A 20,395-nucleotide genomic window follows, 5' to 3' on the forward strand; every position below is an offset into this window, starting at 1 on the left:
TGCTTTGCTCTGCGTGGCAGAAGGCAGCAGGAATACTGCCCATGACGTGGTTTGGACCCGGGAACTTGGTTGACTGGCCTGCGATGTCCAAGGGTTGTGTGTGAAACAGAGGGAAATCACCCCTCTCCCTCCCGAAATTAAACATGCTGAAACAGCTTCTATAGTAAAGACAAGTTTCCTTCATAAAAATTTATTTAGTGTAATCTTGAAGAGATTATATAATAGCGTATACAGCATTGTATAATATATACACTATATGGCATATACAGAAATATGGTGTATATGTAGTACAGTGTATACAGCATTCCAGGCCTGGGGCAGTGTTCAGTAACTGTAAAATGTCAGAAACACAAAATGAGATGGAGCTGATGGTTCTGTCAGCGGCAGCATTTGGTTATGTGTTATTCAGGGCTTAGTGTGACTGCTGGAGCTACAGGATGGGGTGGCACATGAAAAATCTGTAAGGCAGGTTGAGTGCAAAATGCACTGCTGGAGGTCTGGAAACGGAAGCTGGAGCTGTGATGTGCTGTCAGCTGGAACTTTGACACATAGCTGCCCACTGTGGGGCTGTTTGGGTTCGTTGTTAAATGAAGGTGATCGGTGTTAACTTCTGTGATGCAGGTTGAGACCTGAGGGCGTTTTTGTGGCCCTGGAGGCTGGGGGTCAGAACAGTGCTGATGGCTCTTGTGGGAAGATGGCCGTTTGCTCGGCGAGGCCATGGCACTGAAGGAGCCATCTCTTCCCCATTAAGGCAGTTGTGAAAGCTGTTGGTAGACACTGCAGCTCTACTGTGAGAACTCAAACTTCCAGTTATCCCTGAAAAGTTTAGATGGGGAAGTAGTTTTTGTGCTGCTCGGAGCTAGATGGGCTGTGTGGGAAGGGCAGGAACACAGCTCACGTGCACAGCCTGTGGCTGAGATTACAGGTTGCATTTACAGCCTAGAGGTGCATGAAGAAGTGATGACCTCTGCAGTTTGTGGTACTTAGATTTTGTTTGAATGAAGGGTTGTGGTTATGGTACTACAGTATAAAAATATCATTATACAGCAAGAAATGGGAGAGGTGACTGCAAAAAGAAAAAACTGCTGTATCCAGATGAGTGAAGTTACATGATGGGTTTCTCAGGTTAATATAGTCTGTTCATAAACTTAAAAACAACAAAAATTCCAAATCTAAAACATAAGTTTCCACATCAGTGCCATTTCTTGTAGTACATCTCTCATATTCAGCTATAAAGTATTTACAGGGTTTTATTCATTTACACAATATGGCTTTAATATTGTAACGTAAAGCATCAAAACATCTCAAAGTCATTCATAAAACACTTTGAATATAAAGTTTGGCATTTCATTGACTCTGCTGATGGAGCAGCATTTCTTCTGATTGTGGTTTTCGATGACTTCAAGCACAAATTTTGGTCGTTTTCATCAAGGCTTAAACTCAAACAGAGTCAGAACTACCTCTCAAAGCCCGGCCAAGGGTTTTGTGAGCCACGGTTTCATGGACATCATGTTGGACCCGTGTTGTTTGCCACTAAGGTAAGGAAGAGAAGGCCTTTCTTTTGGAACTTTTGTATTAAGACAAGAAAGCAAGATGCGTTTTGTGGGTTTTCTGAAAGTGCAGGTCTTTGGTAACAATAAACAAAATGAGCAAAGCAAAGGAGGAGGCGGGGAGTTTGCTGGGAACAACGTCCAGCCAATGGATGGGGCGTAGTCAGAACGATGGAAGAAGGGGTTCTGTGATGGTGGCACATCTATCATCGAGAGTTCAAACGAGGTGCAACCTGCAGGAGAAGACAGACAAGCTAGAAACAGATACTGCAGTAGCTTTAGCTCCTGAATATCCTTAAAGCTCACCAAAGACTGGCCTGTAGAATGAGCCACGGGTGATGTTATGGGTACATAAAGCTCCCTCTGTGGGAATACTGAAACTGGCTGCTCTCAGCAGGAAACAAGCAGGTACTGGCTATTCATTGAGAGAAGTGATCCCGTGGTTATCCCGAAAACCTGCCTAGGCTCAGCACTGCAGGAGAACTGATCTGTGGGAAGTGGAGGGAGGGCAAAACGGGAAGAATGTTCTTAGGGATGGCCCGAAAGGGCTGGTGGAAAAAGGATGTGTTTTTTCTTAGTATAGGAAGTTGTTTGGTTTGCTGATACAGATAGCAGATGGAGAGAGAGGTGTGTCCTCACTTCAGTGCTTATGCAAATTTAATCTTCTTGGGTAGAGCTGGTAGATGTTCCATGGAACAGGGAAAGCCTCTGACAGGACTGCGTTTGCGGGTTTTACAGGGAGGATTTGTTTGAGCAAAGTGGAAATGCTGAATCCGTTTCTGATAGCAGTCATCCTGCAGTAGGGCAGGGGAGTTGATCTTTCAGCACTGGTGCTGTAATAAGAGGTTCTGGATTCATTTCTGAGCAAGCCTCAATCTGACCAAGCATAAATCAGCTGCATGTGTGTATCAGGTTAGCAGGAAGACTACAAACAATTCCAAAAGGGAAGAGGAATTGTGCTTCTTGTGTTTTTAAGACCTCTAAAACTTGTCTTGCACTAAAGACAGAATCATGTGAAAGAACCCAAGTGATTGATAGGACAATTACTTGATGAGTTTGAGCAAGCCTGGCAGCCTCCTAGGACTGCAGGAGGAGAAGTGCAGTGCAGAAATCCAACTGGGGAGAGGGTTCCTGGACCAGAGCAGTGTGTTCAGCAAGGAAGTTGTGGCATGTGTCTGCCTGCAGTGAATGTGGCTTAGTGACAAGGTCTGGGTTCTGATGCACTGTGAGTAACGTTTTTACCAATCTTGGCCTGTACTCACCACAGTTAGATGGCCGTTCTTGGCTTTGGCTATAAGCAGTTCTGATCCCGATATAAAATCGATGACGCCTTCTTTGCCTTGACCAACTGTAAATTTTATGCTACAAATAGGTAAGAAACATAATTAGAATGTGTAACTCCCTTCTGTGCAAGTGGCTTCACTGTATTGGTGCTTAATTGCAATAGGTGCGCTTGCTCAAGGAAATGGAGACTTAGTTAATCTTAATTATGTTCTGATAACATACGTAGCCCCGTAATGCTGAAGCAGAACCAACACAAAAATGAAGCAGCTCCTGAGCAGGGCTGGGCCTGCATGGCTTCACTCACCTGCCCTGGTTGATGTTGATGTTATTAACTTTGTCTGCCCGCATGGCTGTCTTTGTGAGCGTCTCTATCACGTGGTCACTTTGAAGTACAACATCTCCCTAGGATGGAAATCAATGATGACCTGTGATTGTGGCTTCTCAGTGACAGCACCAAGATAATTATTTTGAAGAAGTTCACAGAGCTATCTCCCAACAGGTTAGCATGGAAAGCATCTCTCGGGTCACACTGCACTGACAGCAGTTACTTCATTTACAAGGTAACAGTAATGGAGACAGGGAGCCAGGACCATTCCTGTGAGTTACTGGTGAATCCCACGTAAGTGAAATTCTACTTAAAGATGGCACAAAGTGAGTTCACAGTGGGGCTGTTCACCTGTACACACCCCCACGTGTGCTTCTCCCCCACCCACCTCCACCCTGGATCTTCTGCTCTTTGTGCCTCTAAAACAGTTCCTAGAGATGGTTGGAGAAATGCTGGATGAGTCCAACTACCTTCTGTTTGTTGTCCTCACAGTGCACGTGCAGCACAAACAAGTTATCGCTCAGGCTGCTGACGGAGATGCCTGCAATAGAGAGCAGAGCCACCATTTCACTCCCAACCTGACTCTGCCAGCTCTTGTGTGCATTGCAAAACCTCTCCCAGGAGTGCAGCAACTGCTGTTCCCACACTGAGAAACGCAGCAGCTGAGAAGCTCCATGGAAGCACTGTGCTAACATGGCAGCAGAGAGGCTGAAGAGGCTGCAAGGTGAGAGAATCAGCTTATAGCTGTGTTCTTTCATATGAAAAAAACTTCTATGTGCCTCTACCCCTTAGAAGTAGGAAGAAGGTGTTCTCAGTGCCTGCTGTCTGGACTTGGTTTAAAACCTTGACAGTAGAGATGTCTGGATTAGCTGTGCAAGTTGAGGTAACCTAGCAGAAATGAACACACAGATGTGCAGTAGTACTGTCTTAAGGGAGTCCTGCAAACCCACATTAGTGGTGGCTGTAGAAACCATTTTAAATGGTGACAGTTACAAGTGCAGTAGATAATTGCATTAGGGTAACACTGAAATGATGGTCAGGAATTGGCTGCAAGGATGAGTGCTGGCAAGGCTGGCAGCTGGAGCTGAGAAGTTTCAGATAGGACAAAGAAATGGCTGCTGTGTATCAGACACAGAGCAGCTTTCTTTGACAAAGTTCACCCTCTAAAAGGATCAAATCCATGTCAAATAGTGAGAGGCTGACAGCCAGCATCCCTGCAGCTGCTGTGCAATAATGGTGCAACTTCCTGCAGTTGGGAAATGGCTTTGGAGAGGTTTCTGGAGAGTTGAATTGAGTAACTTCAGTGACATTTTATGGAATTTAATTTTAGAAATACCCAAGTTCAAGATATCTTAAACTGACAAGTACTTTCTGTAATAATTTCTTTCTTGTCAGGACAAAGACCAACTGGTTATTTTTTTTTTATCACATTGGTTAAGATGAAGTGAGCTAAACCCCATGTATGTTAACACTCACCTGTCAGATTGGCATAGTCAATCCGTTGTTTGATTTTGGAGTCTTCAACAATGATGACTGCATTCTGGGTGAGAAGCAGCTGCCGTGATCTTGCTTTGTATCCTTTCCGGTCATACTTGATCACAGGAACTGCATACTGAAATAAGTGTTATCAGTGCCAAAATGCATTTTGTTTAATTGGCAGCTGCCTCCCCGCTAGCCTAGAGAGCTTGAAAACTCCAGATTTTGCTCCACTTTGTGTAGTTTTCTGGATCGTTCTCTTCCTCTCCTCCTTAAGTATCTCAAAGCATCATGAAGAGCAGTGCTGGCTGCAGCCCTTTCAGTTCTATTTAACAGAACTTGGGAAAACCTTCCTATTGTATTGCTGATCCATCAGTTCTTCACACAGACAAACGTCAAAGCTTAATGTATATTTCCTGCTACATTCAGAAACCTAACCTTCTGACAAAGACTTGAATTCTGCTGAATAATTCTAAAACTTGATAAAACTATTAGGACGTGTATCTCACCTTAATTGCTTCATTTTCTAAAGCCTGAAGGACTTTAGCATTTATCTCTTCATTACCTAAAATGAAAAAAAAAAAAGATCAGAAAGAAGTTTCTACCAAGAGAAAAGTAAAAAATCTCCCCTTCTTCTTCCCAGCTTTGCACCCCCTACTCACCAAGTCGTGTGTTGATGAATAGTCTAGGAACACTCTGAGGGTAATTGTCCTTCTTACCCTTAAAAATTTCACTGGCAATTACTTTTTGTTCCAACTGCAAGGACAAAAGATGGATTCTTGTTAAATATAAAACCTCTGTTCAAATAAAATGTTTGTCTTCAAAGGGACAAAAGAAGTTACGTCCTTATTAGCGCAGTGTAAAACGTCTGTTCCTACTCCCTCATCTCCTCAGTGTTCTCTCCCTTATCCTTTAACAAACAGTAAGATCGTTAGCTGCTGTATTGCCCTGGGAGTTCCTGTTTAGAAGGTGATTCACCATAAACCTTTGGTCCTTTTCAGCGTGCCAGGATGTCAGTATGACCAGTACTGTGAGGTCTGACTCCTGCCCATTCAGAATAAGAACAAAACCAAGGAACGAGGAACCAGGAAATGCCTTTGCTTTATATAGGGTAAATTGAACATTATGGATGCTGTTACAGAGTATGAAGTACAGGAGCTGATTTGCAGGTAAAAATGTGGATAAGGAATGTAAGTCTTGGTTGCATGGGAAGAAGTATATTCTGCTGCATTCCCACCTGTGTAAAGGCTTTTATTAATCCTGTGTCCTTAATCACGGGCTCAGCCACTGACTCAGGGTTTTGTTACACACTTTTAATACTTCACAGGCCTCCCTAAGCCGTATGGTATGCTATCCAATTAAAAAAAAAGCCTTAAGGGAACTAATTACTGTCATTTCTCAAAACACTAACATCTATGCTGCTTAATGTGAACAGTTCCTATTATCACCTTTCACTGAGCTTTTTCAATATGAAAAATAATTGCTCCACCAAGACCAAGATGAATAAATTTCAGTATTAATTTTATTTTTAACTCTAGAACAAGGCTGAAACACAATGGTACAGAAAACTGTTCCCATAACTTCTGTTTGGTCAGTGACTCATTTTGAGTCTGCAAATTCTCATTCTACTTTCAGTGGTGCCAGCAGAAAGACTCTGTTTCTGTACTGTACATTACAGAGCATTCTGGAATAGAAATTATAGCTCCATAACATCATCTTAGTCTGTGAAGGAATGCAAATTGTCACATACCTGTTGCTTCCATTCTGGGCTGATTCTCTTGCAGTAAGTCCAGACCATGTTCTGCATGCATAACTGGCGCAGGAGCTGGGATGCCTGAAGGAGATTTCACAAAATACATGAGAATACTGACAAACCAATTCAAACAGTGAAGACAAGGGAAACAACTGCAGAAAATTCCTGGCTGAATTAATATACTTTTAGAATTAAGTAATAGGAAGTTTTTTCCCTCTGAGACAGTTTGTCCTGCACCATTCTCCAGCTAAGGTGCATACTTTACATGGTTATGTCCTTCCTTGCTTCCCACTCTACATTCAGTCCAAACAAACACGGGCCCTTGGATAAGCTAACTGGGACTTTCTGCAATATTTTGTTTCTCTGTCACGTGCAGTTAAGTACTGTATCTCCAATACCTTTATAGGTATGCTAGCGACACACACATGATGGTGTTTTAGTTCTACTAGCAGAGATGCTAATCTAATGTGAAACCTGAGTGAGAAGGTCTCCCTTAGGCCTTTGGTGGCCCACAGCCTTCATTATGCCAGGGGTTGTGCAGCTGGATTTACCTCACAGAGTGATGGAGGAGGGGTTGGCCATGATTTGTCCAAGACGTTCTTTGGCAGGTTACGTTTGAGGTTCATCAGGAAGGAGAAGCGGATGTAATCAAGGAAATACTCATTCTCTGGGCAGCGAGGGTGGTTCCGGTAAATAAAGCCCTTAATGAACCTGAGGAAGGGAAAGATGGAAACAGGAGGAGTTGGTATAAGAGGTGCTTACAGGTCTCTTCCAATCCAACCATTTCTGGGTCCCCAGTGAACTCTCAGCTATAGCCAAGGTACACAAAGTTTACAAAAGATTGAAATACTTGTCACAAAACAACCTTCTGTGGGTGCCTAACTCCATATTTCTGAGCTTTATCTGGTAGCTGCAACTTACTAACAAACATCCCTGACGCTGCAGTGACGAGAAACTTCATTCTCACCACCCCCTCATTAGGAAATAAGCACCCACTTAGGGGCTTCGGTTTCTCTTTACGTACCTTCTGATAGTCTGTACTGCCCACTTCCTCTTGGCAGCTTTTCGGCGGCCCAGGGTTCCCCGCCACCAGGACTGGATGGCTATTGCTACAAGTAACACAAAAAACATTACACTAAGTGAGCTCCTTCACTGCAATATTGACTTCACACAGAACTGCCAACAGCGCGCTCAAGAATGCACTCTCTCAAAGCAAAACACCACCAGACTTTGCAGTGGCACGTGGGAAAGAATACAATTCAAATTTTAAACAATATAATAAGGTGGATAAATGGCAGTGACAAGCACTGATAGATAGGAACTGCTGTACAGAGGCTGTTGGGTGAACAAGTTAAGTTCTCTTACTCAGGGTCTCAAGGAATAATGCAGAAGGACCCAGAACTGCACACCTTGCATCTTCCATTCTGCTTCCAGCAAGGCTTCGGGGATGTCCCTTCTGGTTCATCAAAATCAACTCACCTCTGACTTCTCACTCACAACACTGGCCACTTCAAACCACGCAGTGACACAGCACTGCAGTTTCCTTTCTCCCTCATACCTGAGTGTTTCATGTGCAGGAATTTCTTCCGACGGTAGAAACCTCTCCACGTGGCCTGCATTTTTGTTGCTGAAATTGCAAGAGAAACAGCAATTTGAAAACTTTTTTTTTTTTTAAATCACCAAACAATCCATGAAGCTGCTGCAGTGTGTGACTCACCCAGGCTCTGCTTCCTCACTTCCAGAGCATCTTCCGTTGCAAACAAAGTCTTGGGAAAGCGGATAAAAATCTTTGTTCTAGAAATAGAAATGCAGCATGTTTAACAAGCCAGAGAAGTTTGCTTCCTGCCCTTAGCATCCCCTTTGGGATCTCTAATCTTTTCCCCACCCATTAAACAGACGTGCCTTATTTAAGAGCAGTGACATTGATGTCCAATGATTCATAACCTCAAATTTAAAAAAAAAATAATGAGAACTAACCGTCCCATTTTGTATTCTTCCTGTTTGTAGCCGAGATGTTTCACCAGCACAGCCACTCCGTCATGGGGCCGTCCATCCCACGTAGGCCACGTTTCTGGACAAAGTGATTTATATCTGCAAATTGACAGCAGAAGAAATCTTAGGGAGATTTCCAACTCGTGAGATATCCAACTCATCCAGAATAATGAACAGGGGCTTCCTTCAGTTCATTTCCTCTCGGCTCCCTCAAGGAAATAACTCTCTCAGGCATAAGGGCTGCTCTTTGCTGTTCAGAACACTTTCCCATTTCAATATCTGTGGGGCCAAGATCAGGGAGAGGGAGGAAGAGGGAGAGGTAAGTGCAAGGTAATCCTACCTCTGCAGGAAAACTTCGTATTTCCTTCGATACGCAAAGCCAGCTCTGCGCACTCTGAGGTTCTCCATCAGCCCCAGGTATTTCACTTGGTGTCGGATTAGAACTTCATCAAATCGATCTTGAGAGCATGAAAATGGAGAAGCTGCATTAATGCACGTCTGTCTCTTTGTGTGAAGAAGGGAATGTTCAGAACTGTTCTCTCTTAGACCCTTATCTCTAACCTCTACCCCGCCCTGACATAAGTTATTTTGTGACTCTTGTCCCTCTCTTAGTATCCATATATCTACTTTCAAACATAAGTTGTCCTTTAGGATACTGTATGCAGATAGGAGAAGGAAACGAGAGGATAACAATCATTAAAAGGAAATAATGTAGATTTATAATGCTTGGCTATAACCCTACTCCACCACTTTGCCCAATCCCAGTGCCTCTACTCTGACTCCTGACTGGCATTACCACCACCTTCCTGCAAGGAGCTCAGGCACAGGCCCAAAATGAGAAATCTCACAAGACTTATTCAATTGGGCTCTTTTCTGTGCCCCGCTGACTGGGCCCAGTGGTTTATGCAGCTGTTGCAGAAAAGCACAGAGAGGAGGAGCGAGCCAGGGACATACCAGCCTGCTTAGCATCGTTAGGTTTAATGCAACGGATGTAGGAGGGCTCTTTGGACATCAGGATTTCCATGAGTTTAGAGAGGCTGTTTTTAAACTGAGTTGCTGCCTAGGAGAAAAGAAAGAACACCAGGTATGAAGCAAAGATGTACAGCTTGTACCTGTGACTTAGCAGAACAGATCTGACAGTCTCCAGCTCTAAAGGTAAGAGGTACCACGTTAGACAGGACACGTCTTTAAAAAAGTGGAAGTAGCCACATCTCCAGCAGCTCTTGTGCTCTTACCGTTTCGGGTCTCTTCTTGTCTGTCAGCTCTGTCCTGTCAAAACACTGATTTATGATAGGATTCTCAGAGTTGCACATGGTCTGCAGAGAGACACAGCATTCAGAGACTAATTTTCAGAGAATGAACTTCAGACAACTATTACAAAACATGTGATAAAAGGGGTTTGGGTTGTTGTTTTTAACAAAACAAACTTTGGAAACCTTAATCTATCTTTTCTTAATGCAGTTCTATCATGCATTCTCCAGACAGGGACTAAAAAAACCTTTTCCCTCGGATTCCATCCGATTTTGAAGCAGACTCCTTGTTCTGCTGAGTACTGGAGACAACCCCAATCCATACTCACCTCCTTCAGGTTCCGAAAGAGAAGGTCGTTGTTTTTATCTAGAAAACCTGGAAGAAAAAAAAATGGCTCAGGCTGCCACTGCTGTTCCATAGGAATTTCATAACAACAATGCAGGAATTTGAGATGGGAAATTAATCCAGTTAATCAAATGGTATATGGGAGTACTCTATACCCAGATTTGTCTTTGCTACGTAGTGAAGCTGTTTTAATTCAAAGGGAAGGGAATGGAAGAGGGAAAAAGATTGAGAGAGAGCTGAGACGAGGCACACATTACCTGCAACACTGTAGGTGACCTCTCCAGCATAGTGCAAAAGCCGGAACTCCTCCCTCCCCAGCGACTTGCGAGTCTTTTGGTCAGCAAGCTTGTGCCTGGTGAGAAAAAGAGCAGCTTCATGAGGGACAAAGAGCAGCATCATGTGGGGATTCACCTCAAGAACCACTATGGCATATGATCCTGGAGTGGGACACAATGAACACGGGGGGGAGAGGGAATCACGCTTCCTGTTCTTCAAGATCAAAAGTTAAAACGGTGAATTACCAACCAGCAAGCCATAAAAATGTCATAAAATCTACCCAGGGAGGACCTTTACACACCTCATTCAGGCTTGGACAATATGCAAATACAGAAGAAATAAGATTCAGTGCATAAATTGGATGTGCTCTTTCCTGCCAGCCTGACACATCTTTTCCAGCTCTGTTATAATTGCTTATCTTGTATTACCATAACTCACAGTCTAACCTCTTTGCAAATGAAAACATTCTCATTTTTTGTGGGATCCAGTCTATCTGGGATGCCACTGCCATAGACACAATGAGGTATAAAGTTACTTTGGAATCATTAAATCTGCAGGCTCTGTCACACATGTGGAACCCACCAATAAAGCTGCCTCAGCTATGGACTCACGTGAGAAAATGAGGGTGGTTCTTCACAGTTTCCTCCAGTTTCTCCAAGAATGTTGTATCTGTGGCATCTCCAGGTCTCAGACATTCTTCATCCTGAAAACAAAAACATATGCATTCTGCTGCTCTTGATTTCTCTCTGTGTTTGTAAGCATATGGTTCAACTCTACTTCTGCCACACCAGAACACATTCCCAGCTCGAACCCTTGGCCTTTTAATAGGCAGGCCACCTCATGCCTCCATTTCACTTAGTAAAATGAATGAAGAGTTGCTGAGTTGAAAAGGAGAACAAGTTCCTCCCTCCAGACTGCCTGGATTGGAGGCTTCTTTCCTGAGGGCAGATGGAGATGATGCAACGCGACTTTTAATGGCATCACTGTTGGGTGTATCGTTGCTCTCCCCACCTGCCCAAACAATCCTAATCGAATTTCAGGCCTTTTTTTCCTGCGTTCTTCCCCTTAAAAGGTCGTGCCAACTCACCAAAATAGAAATGATGCCTTTGAATTTCTCTTCCACCAAATCACAAATGATTTTGTTATTGAAATACTGAACCGGTTCCCACTGCAAAGACAAGAAATCATACTTTGGTGACAAAAACTCCTGATGGGAAGAAGAGTGAAAGTTTCTGAATATTTTAGACAGCACCTTATTCAAATAAAGTTTCTGTCATTTGAAAAATAAAGCTTTTTCACTCATCACACGTATTTTCTTAACATTCCCTTTAAAACACATCTTTTAAGATACAAAAGATTGGGATAGCATGATTCTCTCTAACTGAATTGCACACCGTTCCCAATGCAGTTCAAAAAGAAAGCAAGAGAAAAGTTTTTAAACATCATTTACTTTGCAGACCATTAATAACAGCTCCTTTTCTAGTTATCTGTCCTCCGGCCTGCAGGAGGCGCTACAGAGAAGACAGTGGAAGCGGTGATTTGGTTCTTACCGCAATGCCTTCTGACTCATATTCCTCTTGTTCTGACTTTAATGTAAGCTCTATGAAGAGTTGCTGCAATTTTTCATTACAATAATTAATACAAAATTGCTCAAAGCTGCAAAGAGAAATCAGAAAAATATTCATTAATACTGTATCACAACTAAAAAAAGCTTTAATTTGTGCATAGTGGAATTAATGCATCTATGTGTAATCAAGAAAAATACAAGAGATCTGGTGAATTATTTAGTGAATCTATACATGTGTTGAATTTATTACCTAGTGAATCTCATGAATGAGTTCCAAGGAGGAGAGTAAGACTGACATAAGCAGTGGAATGCTAAGGAACATAAAAACTACAAGTCTCAGTTCATTGCTACCTCCCACTTAATTTCCAGACTCTGGTATTATTCTGTATACTGTTCTACAGCTGCTTTCCCATTCAACCAAGAAAGACACCACAACAACAGCCACAACTGTTCCACAGAGCTGGAGAAAGGCATGGTGCAAGCAACCACAAGAATATGCCCCCAAAAGGGACATGTCTCTGAAACACCAGGAGCATTGCTGGGAATGCTCAGTACAATCTGATGTTGTGTTACAAGCCCTGCCATTCTCTTGATTGCTGAGATGTTATCTCTTTCTGACTTAGTAAAAGAACCAGAGACAGAATAAAGTCTTGTTACACAATGGGGAGAAAACACTCTGGAAGTCATGCAGAGCTTACTCAAAGACACCAAGGGAAACAAACCTGTTGTGCTGGAAAACCTCAAACCCATAAATATCAAGCAATCCTAGAACTGTCGTGCTTCTCCAGCCTGGAAACTCTCCTTCCTGCAATAGGGCACAAAGTGTTCATATGTGGTCACAGCCATGGCTACAACCCACCATCATATCTCCCCCATTTGGTTGTAGCATTTGCTCCTTACCCTCTTCTTTGTGGGAAACAAATTAATTTGGAAATCACTGTACAGCACAGAACAACTTGCTGAAGCTTAAAGATTTGAAACTGCCTTCCAGGCAGGATTGTTCATCAACAAACAAACGATTTATTTACCTTGTAAGCAAGAGATTTGTTAACTTTGTTCACCAGCCAGGAGAAAGTGCGTCCATAGATTGCTTTAGCAAGCGCATCCCTCGCATAGGCTGCCTGCTCCAGGTTCAGAGGGCTGATTAACTGCATACAGAAGGAGAAAGAGTCATCAGACAGCCATTCCACTGAGAAATTAAGCTTCCCTGTCTCATGGTTAATAAAGAGCTGGCATTGCATTGGCCTGATGAAACTGTATGTGCATCCCAGATTGCACTGGCTTGATTTATGTGCAACCCAGACCCCCATTTGTGTTCTTACCTCTTCCCCTTTTGCTATGATCTTCTTGTGGATCAATGCATCTCGCAGAACAGAGCCCTCAACTGCCAGAAGCTGCAAAGCAGTAGAATGATAAATGCATTTAGGAAGCAGTTCATCAGTACTAGTTTTAAGAGATCAGGAAGGCTAGACCCCAAAAAACCACAATACAGAGAAGCAACTCTACATTCCCTATTCACACTGCCAGACTTTTTGCAACTGTCAGTTAAAAAATGATTGGATGTTAACATCTGCATTGTACTTAGGCCAAATGAAAGTGCATTTTTGACAACTTCTATATATTTTAAAATGATACAACGGTACCAAGTTCTAAGCAAGGGAATCTCAAACACCTTTCATGTAATATGTGTCTTACTGATGATACTCACCCGTGCCAGGTATTTAATTTGGTTCTCTGTAGTGACCTGAGCATTTCCTTGCTCATCAGCAGCAAACTGCACGTTCCCCAGATGCAGAACACTAGCTACAACGCTCAGCAAATCCTAGGACAGAAGCGACAGGCAGACATCAGGATTATGACTTACAAGCAAATACAGAATGATGATAGAAAAGGCAGTGAGATTTTTGCAGTAGCTATCACACTGCACAAACACATTCTGTGTTTTGTTTCAGGGTTTTTGCAGGGAATACATTCACTCTAAAGGCTGCATCTGGTCAGGAATTAGGCCGAAAAAGTCTTAGGAGAGGGGATATTAGCTGAGCTAATAAATAAGTCCTACCTCCACCTCGTTGTCATTGAAGCTTATGATGGACAAGGCTCTTCGCACAACCTTCCAATCGTTTTTATCATTTATGGAACTGACCCTGGCACAGTGACCCTAAAGACATACAGTTTGACATAATAAGCATATAATTGTCAAAGATGCATTACTCATGCTAAGTGTTCTTCTGCCATGTGGTTCTTTCTATAGCAGCTATTTCAGTATTATTTCTGCAGTGACATAAGGAAGACAGAAAGTAGACTGTGAATGTATTTGTTCTACAACATAACTCTGTTATAAGAATGATTAACTAACACGCACTTTTACCAAATAGTGATACTGCTGTGGGCTCTTTTCAAGGCCCAGCCTTCGCAACAAGTCCTCTTCCCCTCCTTCTAGCAGCTGGTAGAAAATGTGGAAGTTCCTCTCCCCATGGTTTTGGTGCACAACTCGAGACTTCTCCAGGAGGTAGTTCAAGATGTGGCCCCCAACAGGAGCCCCCTAAATCAAACCAGATACATTGAAATATTTTATTAACATAAAGGAGAATATTCTGCTTCTTCGGCAGAACAGAATACAAAACAGTTGACTACAGAAAGGCAGAACATTATTTGTAACTTGGCATCACTATCTTGGCAAATACACATCAATTTGAGTTTTTAGGTGTATGTAAAAAGAGCTATCGAGTGAAAATAATAGAAAACGACATAGATCATGGCTACAGTGCATACTGAACGATATCCTAACCTGTATATTCTTCTCTCTTGGAATTCACTCAACACACACACAGAAAAACAGTAAAACTGCAAGTGTGGAGGAATTACATATTGACAAGTTTAATAAAACATACACCCAGCTACTCAGTTTTGCACCATGTTCATCTCCTTCATGTGGGGCAATTTGGGTCAGGATTGAAACAAACATTATGCAGAGTTACACAGGATGGCTCACAATGGATTTAGTTTGGGAGCATCCATTTGCACAGTGCATATATGCCCTAGAAAGAAGAGGATTCAATCTCTCCCTCTCATTCTAAAGAGAGGAGGGAGAGAAAGCAAAGTGCATTCTGTAACATCCTCCAGAACCAAACTTTGCTACTACAGACACAGCTCACGTGGCCAGCAAGGAAACGGGCACTCCATGCACACATCAGTGCAATAAAGCACAGGCAACAGAGACCTGCTACGACTGGAACCAGTTCTGAAGTATAAAACAGATTTTAAGTTACTCTGTAATCAAACTGCACATCCATGTATTTCCCAAACCGGCTGGAGTTATCATTCCGGAGGGTTTTCGCATTTCCAAAGGCCTGAAATGAGAAATGATTAGAGAAAAATAAATCAGTATCAAATAACATAATGTATAAACACTTCCATGAAATTGTCAATTGCAATTTACAGCCATTAAGGCTTAGGTTTGTCCTTCTTGAAAGCAAAAGCAAGATGAAAACAGATTACAATCCAAAATACTAATGCTGATTATTACACCCTCTCCAGTTATTGCAGATGGAGCACACCTCTGAAAACAATTCCATCCCCCCACCAAATTTATTTTAAGGCCAGTTCACTACTGACAACACACATCAAGTCTGACAGTCTTCTCAAAGCTTTCTTGCTCATCTCAGCTACTTGTGTCCAGTATCTCATAGTGCTGCTCACAGCAGGCACAATCCTAACAGCCTTAGGCCTCTCAGGGTTCTCCCTCTCATATGGGAACACACCCTTCCCTGCTCAGCATGGATTGAAACAGAATGGAAATATCAAAGGGAACAACAAGGACAGAGCAGGGCTGGACACTAGAGGACACCACAGCACTAGAAAATGCTCCCTCAAATGCTTTTATCAGTGGGCAAAGCTGCCCATAACAGATGTGTCAATCTCTGGCTTTGCAAGCTTAGGCAGCACACCAGGACTCTTCCCACTTCAAATGCTTTTCTTCTGCAGCCTGGCCACGCCTGAGCTGTTCCTGGTGGACATGAAAGGGCCGAGAGAGCTTGGCAGCAGATGACCATTTCTTTGGCTTGGGAGCAGGCTGGGATTCCCCTGTGTGCAGTGCTGATGATCTGCCCACCTGCGTTCCCAGGATATGCTATCTACTGCACAGAGACAGCTTAATCACACCAAGCAGGGTCCAGCTGCCTCCACCCCCACAGCTGGAAAATGTGAGTACTGCTGGCCTGACTCAATGTCAAGTTCCAGTGCTGCAGACTCTAGAGATACCTCCAGGACAGGGTTGGATTGCAGCAGGCGGTCCTTCACTGTTTCAACCTGCTGACTGGCTGGACAGGTCACGGCGTAGTACTGCAGGATCTTCTTGGTGGCCTCTGTTTTGCCAGCCCCACTCTCTCCAGATATCAGAATACATTGATCCTTCCTCTCCATGCGCAGAGAGCGATAGGAATTGTCAGCAATAGCATAGCTACGGGACAGTGAGAAGCAGGTGTGAGTTTGTTTCTACAAGAGAAGGGCAGAGACCATCCCACATTGTGAGCCCCTAGCAGAGATGCTTCAAAAAGAAACAGGTGTCCATGGGTTGAGTAAGAGCATATTGCTTCTACACGCTGCTGATGACACAGGAGATCGCTGGGAATGCTTTCAGGCATCTCTAAACACACCTTAATCCTTGGGCCTGCTTTTTGCAGGGTCATAACGTAAATCTATCAAAATTAATTTCCTTAAAAACAGTTCTTTTGCTAGAGGTCTTCATGCTGTTAAAATTATTTGACATTGAATATGGAAGGATGTAAAAGAGGAAAGAGTTGAACCATTTGCTCTCCCTGCCCATTCACTTACTCAGGTGAGAAAAGTTTCCACAAAAGAAGACTAAATGATGCAGATAAACATAATTCTGTCCCACAGAACAAACAAGCTTTACATTCACTAAAACTCTTGTTTTCTATTGGTCTTTTTTCTAGCTTATCTTTTAAGTGATGACAAACTCAGAAGGCCACAACTGCACTTTACCATCTGGACAACCCAGCCCCCACGTTCCAAACAACTCAGCTTCCAATAGCTCTTCTTGGATTGTAGAAACAATGGGAATAAACCAGAACAGACTAACAAGCATCCAGAGAGGGCCAAACACTACCCAAAATACCCAACGTTTCCTCCTGCCTGCATGCAACCATGGTTTATTGCTGCTGTCCCTGGATGCTTGCTTCTTCCTGTTTCTTTTTCTCTCTTACTTTCCTCCCCGGAGTAGATCAGACATGTTCTTCTACCAAGAATCACTCGTACTTTCTCAACACCAGAGAGCAGAAAGAAGGTTTGACAAACAGTGGTAGCATGATGGAAGGAGAGAGGAAAAGAAGGACCAGATGGAAGGAGAGAAGGTAAGAGAGGAAGGAGAGGAACATTAGCTCTTCAAAATGCACACATATAAGAAACTCCTCAATAATAACATTCTCAGCTGTCTTACACGCAGCTATCAAGCACATAACCTGCCTTCATATATTTACTAATCTTTTAATAATCATTGGGTTCTGACTTATTTTTTTAAACTCTCATGCTGTGAAATTAATTAAAAATGATCACACCAAAATAACATCCGTGGCATTCTCAAGTCTATTAATACTTGGTGCTAAGGCAACACCACCAAGCTACCTAGCAACACAAGTGCACACTTACCCCTATTAAACTCATCAACTCCTTGTCTTCCCATTCAAGTTCTGTCCCTGAACTATTTTGAAAGTCAGTTGAATAAATACAAATTTCATTTAGTTTGTAAGAACTGTCTCTAGGTTGCATATCTTCACTGCAGGTCTTCTGCTCACAGTCATGTGTACCTCCTACAGAATTCCTTTCACTCTGAGATGCTCACTGTCCCACTTGTAGCTGCCATCTCCAAACCCCACAGCAGGCTATAAATAGGGCAGGATGTGACACAGCACTCTGGGAAGTTTGCTGTGCTTCAAGGGATACATCTTCCCCTTTGAATGACTGCATGCGATACACTTCCCAGAAAACCCACTGCTCAGGCCAAACTATTTTGACACCAGGACAGCAGAGTATTTAATATAAACAGTGTAGTATTTCAGCTTTCTATGATTGGTTTAGAACAAGATATAGAAGAAGAAGACACCTGTAGTAGTGCAAAAGGAGATGCTCAGAGTACCACACCACTCAGAACATTTAAAAGGGTATTAATAATCCATTGATGAAATGACTTTTAATGGGATGACAGCAACAGCTGACAATGATTACTGCTTTTTCCAGTTGGAGCAGCGCTGGTATTTGGTATCACAGCTCTCAAGGGCTGTTACTTCCAAGCTGCAGATTTTACAGTTTCCCACAGGGTTACATCAAGGAAGAAGACAGCATCAGAAATTATCAGCTGCTCTGTGATTTCCATCACTGTGTGTAAAGCAGAGCTGCCTGGCCCTTCGTGTCACGCACTCCCACTGCCATCGCGCTCAGTCCTCTGCCTACTGCAGACAAAAATAAAGCTACAGACTCAACAATTATCCAAAATATTATCATCCAACGACAACAAAGCCCTGAAGAGTGCCCAGATCACAAGCCAAAGAGCTGTGTCTAGGCCAGGCCTCTGCCTGGAAGGCAGAATGGAAGGAAGCCCACACGGCAACAGCAATTTGCAAGAGTGCAGGGCAGAGTTAAGGCTCAGAGCACAGAAAAAAACGTACACCACTTAACACCCAGCTCATGGGGAGAACTTGGTTATTCAGGTTTAACTGCCTTCCATGTGGACCCACGAAAGAAGTCTGAAGCACTGTAAAAATCACAGTTTTATTGTAGCAAACACAGCTTCAAATGCTCAGACTTTCCCAAGAAATGGTGCGTCTCTCCCTCTCCGTGCCTGTAGCACATTCTGGTTTGCTTACTCTTCTGGATTATGTGCCAATAATAAGAAACAATCCAAACAGTTTGCTCAAAAATAATATCATTTACTCTTCCAAGATCTCAAAAGAAAAAAAAAAAGCTCTCTCCAAAAAGTGCTCAGAGTTTGGCCCTTGGCACTGAAAGAAAGCATTTTGGAGCCAAATGTCCTCCGCTCCCAGTCATCTTTCTCTTTCAGTCTGACAAAAAAATCCAAATGCTTTCAAAAATAACTTTCAGTCCTCTTTTTTTTTTTTAAATATGGGAAATTGGGAATGCTCACCAGGCCAGACCATGTAAATAAATACATTCCTTGTTCCAACAGGCACATGGTATCTTAGCAACAGGGGAAATACCAGATAAATATTGGTCAGGCTGTAACATCAGAGGTAGGAAAGAAACTACCACATATATATACATACTCTTTCCCCTAATTAACCTCATGCTAAATGAGTGATATTGCAGCAGGGGAAACTCACAACCCGGACATGCAGACCCCAAGTAACCCTGGAACAATGAACTCCTGTCCTGCCAGGGCTGGGTAAGCAGCTCTGTTCCTCCAGCCAGGAAGGAACCACCTCCCTTTCCAAATACTGCTCTTGCAAAGGCAACTCATCCTCTTTGGAGAGGGAAACAGGAATAGAAAGAGCCATACGCCACACCCTTTAAAGGATCCCTCATATCCCTATGATTTTAGGGCTGTATCTGGGACAAGGAGAAGTCCTATTTGCTTGCTTTCACATGTCACTATTGCACATGCCTGCATGGGAATTACACAAACTGCACTGTTTACCCACAGGCCACTCACAGGTGGGGAGAAACTTCATAGAAGCTGACACCACGGTATCGCTCCATGTTCTGTTTGCTGTAGATTTCCAGTTCCTTGTACGGGTTAACTGACACCAGAACTGAGCCAATGTATGTCTGGAAAAGAGAACACAAAATAAAGAGGTTACATAAGGAGCAGTAGTGGGTTCTCTGGGAGCCCACAGAGTGGCTCTGAAGGCTCACATTGTTAACAAGGGCTGACTGCAGCAGAGCTCTGGGGATGCTGCTGAAGGCTTCCAGGGAGACCAAGGGTGCTGAAGAAGCAACGTCTGCACACAGCATGACACTGCAGGAGTTATGCTAGACACGTCATCCTTGCCAGACAAACAGCACCCATGAGTGGTTTTAGATCTTCTAACAAGTGAGAATACTGGGTTATTTTTCATATACTGCTTGGGATTGGGTTCAAGCCTGGCGTTAATGACAATCCACTATGGAGTGAACTCATGAAATGTGGCGTGCATTGGGTTTTCAGTGCTGGCAGGACCTGTAAACACCAGTAGACCTCAACAGGAGCACTGCAAATGAGTCCCTTACGTGCATTAACATGACACTCTTCAAGATTTCTGACACAAGCAATCATGGTCTATTAAAGCCTATTCCATCATCTCCAAATTCCTCCAACTACTGAACAAAGCTGTGCTACACCTTCTGTATTTGATTAAGCCACACCCAGGTCACACATGGACACTCTGGCTTCTGCTCCCGTTACTCACGTAGATCAGATTCTCCTTGAAGCGCTTGCGGAGATTTTCAATGAACGCTGCTTCGCTGGTGAAGTTCTCAAGCAGGACAAAATCCTGCACCCCGACGCGGTCGCGGGCTGTCAGGGCGCTTTCCATGGTCAATCGAACGCCGTTAGTCCCTGCTCC

At 43.2% G+C, this 20,395-nt stretch overlaps 1 protein-coding gene across 1 annotated transcript; it reads right to left on the reverse strand.

Annotated features, from left to right (window-relative positions):
• Window positions 1-174: 174 nt before the first annotated feature.
• On the reverse strand, window positions 175-20,395 carry MYO1C (myosin IC). Its single transcript, XM_010721732.3, has 31 exons — window positions 20,240-20,395; window positions 19,504-19,619; window positions 16,080-16,278; window positions 15,089-15,169; window positions 14,182-14,361; window positions 13,879-13,977; window positions 13,528-13,641; window positions 13,142-13,213; window positions 12,848-12,967; window positions 12,542-12,624; window positions 11,803-11,908; window positions 11,340-11,420; window positions 10,864-10,955; window positions 10,234-10,328; window positions 9,960-10,006; window positions 9,616-9,696; window positions 9,335-9,440; window positions 8,721-8,838; window positions 8,366-8,479; window positions 8,106-8,182; window positions 7,947-8,015; window positions 7,413-7,497; window positions 6,940-7,099; window positions 6,386-6,469; window positions 5,298-5,391; window positions 5,145-5,200; window positions 4,636-4,771; window positions 3,630-3,700; window positions 3,139-3,236; window positions 2,813-2,912; window positions 175-1,783 (listed from the first exon to the last, which is right to left on the reverse strand). The coding sequence occupies exons 1-31, from the start codon at window positions 20,363-20,365 to the stop codon at window positions 1,757-1,759; spliced, it is 3,087 nt and encodes a 1,028-aa protein (XP_010720034.1). The 5' UTR covers window positions 20,366-20,395; the 3' UTR covers window positions 175-1,756.

Source organism: Meleagris gallopavo, chromosome 21 (genome assembly GCF_000146605.3).
Source record: "Meleagris gallopavo isolate NT-WF06-2002-E0010 breed Aviagen turkey brand Nicholas breeding stock chromosome 21, Turkey_5.1, whole genome shotgun sequence".
NCBI classification, from domain to species: Eukaryota; Metazoa; Chordata; class Aves; order Galliformes; family Phasianidae; genus Meleagris; species Meleagris gallopavo.